The 7,574-nt window shown below is 43.4% G+C and overlaps 1 protein-coding gene across 1 annotated transcript; it reads right to left on the bottom strand.

The window, feature by feature from the left end:
* Nucleotides 1-439: 439 nt before the first annotated feature.
* On the bottom strand, nucleotides 440-4,041 carry CYP26A1 (cytochrome P450 family 26 subfamily A member 1). The gene is made up of 7 exons (XM_075842401.1): nucleotides 3,832-4,041; nucleotides 3,361-3,585; nucleotides 2,539-2,823; nucleotides 2,305-2,451; nucleotides 2,055-2,189; nucleotides 1,695-1,850; nucleotides 440-1,028 (listed from the first exon to the last, which is right to left on the bottom strand). The coding sequence occupies exons 1-7, from the start codon at nucleotides 4,018-4,020 to the stop codon at nucleotides 687-689; spliced, it is 1,479 nt and encodes a 492-aa protein (XP_075698516.1). The 5' UTR covers nucleotides 4,021-4,041; the 3' UTR covers nucleotides 440-686.
* Between the last annotated feature and the right edge of the window lie 3,533 nt (nucleotides 4,042-7,574).

Genomic DNA, 7,574 nt, shown 5'->3' with positions numbered 1-7,574 from the left:
TAAACATGAACGTTCGAAGACAGAGTTTAGTTTGCATGCAATGGATTTGTATTGTATTAAAAAAAAAAAATTACTACCAGTTTATTAGGAGGGGTCTATTTGCCCCATTGTTGGATGGACATACTCGATATTCAAGTTGTTTGTCATAATACGAGCAGAGATTTTCTTGAGAAGCATGACCTTTGTTACAAAAGTGTGCTTTGATTTTGCAAAGTTATAAAAACGAATAACCAAAAAGGGTTCCTGCCAAACTTAAAGGGTCCAAGTCAATACCCTTTACCGACAGCCAATGGTTCAGGGCATCTATGGGGGTCCAAACTGGATACCCTTATAACCAGATGACTATACAAAATATCCAGGGTGTAAAAGAGTACGGGAAACATACAACTTTTCTTGGAGATCAAGGCTTTATTGTAACACATGGAATTCATATATATACAGAAATGTACAAAGATACAATATTGCCCAATGATAAATGCAAAAGGGCTTTTAATACAATTTATTTATCTACATATATCATGGGCAGATGCCCACTTTGAGTGCTCAGAAGTTTTACGGACACAATATAAATAACTACAGTACTGTACAAATTAAATATAAAATAAATGGATTTATAAAAGCAGCTATATACAGTAAGATGCTATGTATATATATAGTTTTGTGTTTTTACATGAGTGAGTTGGCTCTTAAACTGTGCTTTTAAATGGTTTGAATTGTGTGGGAAGATTGTCTACTGGATAGACAATGGGACCAGTCTTCATAGTTGGTGGCCCATTTAGGAGTTCCCAATCACAGTTTCGGCACAACTCAACGATAAAAATCTTCAGGACGATCTTGGCAAACTCTTTGCCCACACAGTTCCTCACGCCTCCTCCAAATGGAATGAAACTAAATCTGGAGGAGTCTTCGGGGAATGGAGTTAAGAAACGATCGGGGTTGAACTCGTCTTTGTTGGGAAAAATCTCAGCAACATCATGTGTGTCGGCAATGCTGTATATAACATTCCAGCCCTTCGGAATCTGATAGCCCTTGTAAGAAAGAAGAAATACATAAAAACCAAGGCAAGGTAACGCAGGTAATAACACTACGTAGGTGCGACATGCAGCACTGGCCAGTCTTACAGGATGCTATAAAACAGAAAAAAAAAAAAAAAAAAAAAAAAAAGCCTGCAATTAGGGTCACCATGAGCCAATTGACAAGCATGAAATTGCCTGCAAGTTGTCAGATGTTCTGTTCACTGCTGTAAAGGACCTTGTGAACTTACCAGGGTTAGATCAAAGAGTAGTGCACTCTACATTCAGAAGAACATACAATAAAATAAAGCCAACAGCCACCTCCTACAATAGCTCTAATAAATACTAGCCCTCAAATAAATTCAGGTTCCCTTTGTAGGTCTGTCAAAAGAAACAAGTGTGCGGGCCGATCGAGAGGAGACACATGCCATCTAAATTCATAGAAGGGTTTTATCCAGCATTTTGGAATTTCTAGCCAAGTTACTTATTTTGAGTCGGCTGAAGTGTTACCTTTTGAAGCTCACATTACCCCATTTCTATAAAAATTTCATAGACCCAATTAGGTTACTTAATATGTAGGCAAGAAGCTTTGATGCCATTCAAGTAGGTTTATGGTTGAATACAGTGTATGTGAAGGCTATATATTAACCCAATTCACATTTTATATGTATATAGACTTACATTCAAGACAAAAGTCTTCAAAGCAACTCGAAATCCTCCAGGAACAGGTGGGCTGAGACGAAGGGTCTCCTTTAAGACACAGCCGGTGTATGTAAGTTGCTGTAATACATCCAGTGTCAACGCTTTCTTTTCTTCAGGATTACTTAATAAGAGACCCTATAAAAGAAGCAAAATACAAACGGTTAGAGAATGTAATGTGTGTGAAGAGGAAATTTACAATAAGTCATGCCACTTCTAGCATTTTTGAAACCCAGATTCCTTTTTTGATATCTGCCAACGTGCACTACATGGCAATGACACTGGGTATTTATGCAGCTATTTTATTACCACCCACAGAGAACAAGGTCAAGAAAATCTTACCTTAGAGTCCAGCTCTTGACGGACTTTCTGCACAACCTCCTTGTGAAGTCCAAGAAACGTTATGAGAGATGTGGCAGCACTAGCTGTGGTGCCGTGTCCACCAAACAGCAGTTCAGTCGCGGATTCTTTCAAAGCCTAAAGAAAAGAAAAAAAAATGGCAACGTTTTATTAGACTGAAACTTTAAGTGATATCACAAGCCTACGATGCAGCTGTAGACATTTTAAAGGAGAAGCAAGCTAAGATACATACCTGCAAGTTCACAGGTTCTCCAGCCTTCCGGCTATGGTCAATCAGCAACTGCAAGGCGTCTTTACAAGAGTTCTCTGGCTCCCTCTGCAACTTTTCTTTTATGTTTTCTTCAATTTTAGCATGAATTATATTTCTCGCTCGCAGACCCTAAAACGATGCAAATAAATAAAAACTATTACAATCTTTTAGACAAGTTCTAAAAACACAAGACATCATAAAATCCTTAGCGCTCACCTTGTAGAGGCCACTGAATGGGACATCGATGGGAAGGGAGAAGAGATTCCGCATCATTTCCTCAAATGCTTCCACCAGTGGTTGCTCATGCGCTGGGTCCATTTGTTCAGGCTCAAAGCCCAGAAGAAGTCTCATGGCTATACGGAACATGAGGCGCTTGACGGCTGGGTAAACCAGCACACAGGAATCATTCTGCATCCACAGATGAATGGCATTGCGCATCTCCTCCTCCATGACTGGCACATATTTCTCCAGAGCGTCCCGGGAGAAGGCTTGCATGATGACCTAAGACAGGAGAAGAGACTTGTTACTACCAAGCCACCAACATTTTTTTCTTCCGGAGGATTATATGACATTACAATATGTTAAGGACTTTTCATTAATAAGAGGTTAAAAGGTTGCTGCATATCTAAGTAATCCTTGTTGGTAAATGAGTTACCCCCCCTGGAAGCTGCACACTGGGGAAGGGATTAGTGCCCCTCCCTGTCCCAAGCCTAATGCAGTAAATGGATTAATCAGAACCACCCAGAGAGCTGCACTAAGACTTCATTAAAAGTTCAGTTACATCCTATAGAAAATGTGGATCACAATTAACATGTTGACCCAGGAGCAACAGGTTATTTGCAGTTTCTAAACAGGCCAAAGGATGGCGCTGCTTCCACACACAATAACTGTGACATAGAAAAACATAAAGCCACCCAAATGTATCCGGATACATCGCACCTACATCATATAATAACTGATCTAGAATCTGAGCACTGCTCTCACGCGTATTTACGCACGGGAACCGCATCCGCTGTCTATAAATCCTGATCCACTCACCTTCTTCATGTGCTTGTGCTGGCTGCCATGCAGGTTGGAGAGGCATCCGGACCCCAGGATGGTACGGACAGAAGCCGGCCAATGCACAGACACAAGCTTGTGCTCCCCAAGAAGGATCTGGCGCACATTCTCTGCGCCCATGATGCGCACTGTGGGAGTTCCAAAAAGATGCGTCTTGTAGATGTGCCCGTACTTTCTGCGCTTCAGTTGGAGGAATTTGCGTCTCTGGAAATAAGACAAAACACGCGATCAAGCAATTGTCCAGAGGAATACATCACAACCCATGTTTTCCCCGTTGTACTAAACCCGTCTGCATCTGCACCTGGCTATAACCTGTCTGTTCCAGTGCAGGTGCACTGCGCACAGTCACCTACTGCAGCAATAAAAAGCATCCACAAAGAGGATACAAAACAGATACAGTTTGCAAATACTAGCATGCGCTGATGTACGTCTTCTAAGGAATGCACCTACCTGTAGCACCATCTGCAAGGTTTCTCCAAAGAAAGGTAACCCCATAGTGCCAGGAGGCAGCGGGTTCTGGCAGCCAGTGTCTCTACAGCTGTAACAATACAGTTCCCACAACTTGGCTGCAGTGAGAAGCAGCAAGACTGGTAGTACCAAGGTGCACAGGGCACTGGTGACCAGAGTGGACAGCTCCATGTCGATAGTAAGTGATTGTGATCAGTACTGGGCTCCCCTACACACTGTTTGCAGACCCCAGTGTCGCCCTTATATAGCACTTTCAGGTCTGCCCCCTTTTTTTTCTTACCTTGCTCAGATAAATTAGTTCACACAAAGTTCATCTTTAATTGCAGATTGTAGCATCAGTGCAGGACTCCTCCCCCAGGGACAAGGCTGCCCAAAATCTTTAACCATTTGGATTCTCTTCCCACCTCCAGAGCTTCACACAATCAGCAGCTTTTGCTTTGAAAAGGTGTTAATTTCCCCAGCACAATGTCCAGTCCCTTAGAGCTATGCAAGTAAATGGTCCATTTAATAGAAGGGTGTGTGCTATTTACTTTTCTAATGCATCCTGGACTGAGGCTTAATCCCAATAGAAAGAGAGAGCTGGACATCCAGGAATAGGGAGAAGACACAGAGCACTTTTCCCTATACACATATAGGATCACTGTATGGTTACATTAGAACAATCTATTCCCCAGAATCTCACCGGATACTGATCAATGGATGAACATGTCTTGCTCAAGGCCTGTTTACGCTAAGCAATTACCAATAAGTGATCACCAATTTGCCATATTCTTCCATTTTTTTAGACTTCTATTTACTCCTATTGAGCAGGACAGGAGATGATTCAGACAAAATATTTTATAAATTAGAATAATTTTATAATTTCTCATAAGGACGTTCATTTTTATTCAACTTCTTGTGAATGCATAAATCTGGAGAATCTTGTATCACAGATCATGTAAGGCTCTGTTCACATCTGCGTTGGGGTCCCGTTCTGACATTCTGTCAGAGCTTTCCGTCAGAAAGGGACCCTGAATAGACACAAACCGACACAGACGGAAACCAGAGGTTTCCGTTTCCATCACCATTGATTTCAATGGTGACAGATCCGGTGTCCATGGTTTCCGTTTGGCTCTGTTGTGCACCGGACCCGTTGTTTTCCTGGAAGCAATAGCGTTGTCGACTACGTTATCGCTTCCGGCAAAACGACAGGTCCGGTGCACAACAGAGACAAACGGAAACCATGGGCACTGGATCCGTCACCATTGAAATCAATGGTGATGGAAACGGAAACGTGTCAGTTTGTGTCTGTTCAGGGTCCCGTTCTGACGGAAACCTCAGACGGAACGTCAGAATGGGACCCCAACGCAGATGTGAACAAAGCCTTATGAGGACACCTTCTCCTGGTCCAAATTTAGTCCAGATCTTGATACTATAGAAATTACCACTAGGATCCCAAAATGATCTACTTCTTGACTAAAACATATTTTTTATGTTGCCACAGTCAGGATATGCTGCAGAGTTTCCGAAACAGAATTGTGTGCGGAAATTCTGCAGCATTTACAGTAGCAGCAAAGTAGATGAGCTTTCTGCAAATGTCAGCCACACGGAGCAGGAAAACAAACGCAGAAAAGTCATGAGGAAAGCGTTCTGCGGAGTGGCTTTTAAATCCGAAGCATGTCAATTTCTGCTGCATATTCTGAGCGGAGATGCTGCGTGTTAAGGAGCATAAATTCCGCACTGAAATATGCAAGTTGAGTTTTGTTGCAGTTTACCGCGGAAGATTCGCAGGTTCATGAAGATTTGCTACAATGCTTCACACTTAGGCCTGATTCACACAAACGCTGCGCATCTCAGACGTGAAAAATTGCAGTTTTTCACGTCCGAGGTGCATCCGTGCTCAGCGCTGCGGGACGCGATGTCACGCATCCACCATAGATGAGAGTCTATGGAGGGATGCGTGAAAAGATAGGACATGTTCTATTTTCCCACAGACCCTTCACACGGTCCGTTGAAACAACGGCTGTGTGAACGGTCACATTGAATTACATAGGTCCGTGGGACGGCCGCTGTTTCAACGACCGTCCCACGGACGTTTAACACGCTCGTGTGAATCAGGCCTTAAACTTCATGTAAAAACCCTGCTGAAAATCCCCAATGATTTCCGCGTCAACATTGCATTTCTGCAGTAATATTTGTTGCGGATTTCTGTGACTAACTTACCAGAATTTTTCTTAGAATCCGCTGCAGATTTTCCATTGAGGAAAATCTGCAGCATATCCTGCATGTGGGAGCATACTTTTAGGGTACGAATACACACGGCATATTCAGGGCCGGATACACTGCTCCAGCCTCCCTGGATGACGTTGCAGGCCATGTGACCCCTGCAGGCTGTGATTGGCTGCAGCGGTCACATGGTCTGCAACGTCATCCATGGAGGTTGGACTGGAGAAGAAGCAGGGAACTCTGGGTAAGTATAACTTTATTTTTATTTTTTTCTTACTTGCGATTTTTGCGGCAGACTCTGCCTCAAATATCGCAACACACACCACTTTGTTGCAGGTTTAAGCCCCCCATTGAATTAAATTGGAAAACCTGCAACAGAAGAGCTGCGATTCCGCAGCATTAATTGACATGCTGCAATTGAAGAAACCGCACTGCAGGTCAATTTATGTGCGTGAATTTTTTGGGGTGCCATTTTTCCGCAGTCTGGGGAGGATATTTATTGAAATCTCACCCACACTGCTGCTACTGTAATACGCTGCAGATTTTCTGCAATTAATCTGTTACGGAAAATACGCAGTATTTACGCTGTGTGTTCGTACCCTCAAGCTGCATGCACATAGATGTCCATTTGACTAGCGCGTGCACTGCGGCAAACTGAGTCCCTGTGCTTCTAGGGAACATGGTGCATGCCACATATAAAATCAGAAGCATACAGTGGGGCCCCATAGACTGCAATAGGTGACGTTTTATGGTTCTGTATAAGGGTATGTTCACACGAGGGCGTCCGTTACGGCTGAAATTACGGGGATGTTTCAGCCTGAAAACATCCCCGTAATTTCAGCCGTACAGGCATGTGCAGGCGCTTGAACGCCGCGTCCATTACGGCCGTAATTAGCGCTGCTATTCATTGGAGTCAATGAATAACGGCTCCAATTACGGCCAAAGAAGTGACAGGTCACTTCTTTGACGCGGGCGTCTATTTACGCGCCGTCATTTGACAGCGGCGCGTAAATATACGCCTCGTGTGAACAGACAAACGTCTGCCCATTGCTTTCAATGGGCAGATGTTTGTCAGCGCTATTGAGGCGCTATTTTCAGACGTATTTCGGGGCAAAAACGCCCGAATTACGTCCGTAAATAGGCCGTGTGAACATACCCTAACTCTGAGTTTGCACAAAGTTTCAGACAGAACTGTGATCATTTTCCAGTCTGGAGAATCGAATTGTACAAAATATCCTTATATCTAAATCCAACTGTGCACAGAAGACTTGACACTATGCCCAGTAACCTGCATAAAATTAGTTTTTTTTGTTTAGGCAAAGGTGTAGCAAGGGGGGCTCCTGGGTGCCGGGGGGGGGGGGGTGCTAACAAGCTACTTTGCATTAACCAGGATATTTAAAAACAGGGATGGGGCAGTGAACAGAACTTTGAAGGAAACCCTAATTACAACTCTAGTTTAGACCGGGGCTCCATGCAATGGCACGTGATGCGATCTCACAATGCAAAATCACATTCAATAA

This window comes from Rhinoderma darwinii, chromosome 11 (assembly GCF_050947455.1).
Source record: "Rhinoderma darwinii isolate aRhiDar2 chromosome 11, aRhiDar2.hap1, whole genome shotgun sequence".
Lineage (NCBI taxonomy): Eukaryota > Metazoa > Chordata > Amphibia > Anura > Rhinodermatidae > Rhinoderma > Rhinoderma darwinii.
Note: the sequence above shows the minus strand (reverse complement) of the source record. Positions and strands in the feature narration are given on the sequence as shown.

Coding starts and splice junctions, on each gene's coding strand:
- CYP26A1 (XM_075842401.1), bottom strand. CDS start 4,020: ATGGAGCTGTCCACTCTGGTCACCAGTGCCCTGTGCACCTTGGTACTA. Junction 2,190..2,304: donor GAGAACCTGTGAACTTGCAG/GTATGTATCTTA, acceptor TCTTTTCTTTAG/GCTTTGAAAGAATCCGCGAC. Junction 1,029..1,694: donor TGAAGACTTTTGTCTTGAAT/GTAAGTCTATAT, acceptor CTTTCTTACAAG/GGCTATCAGATTCCGAAGGG.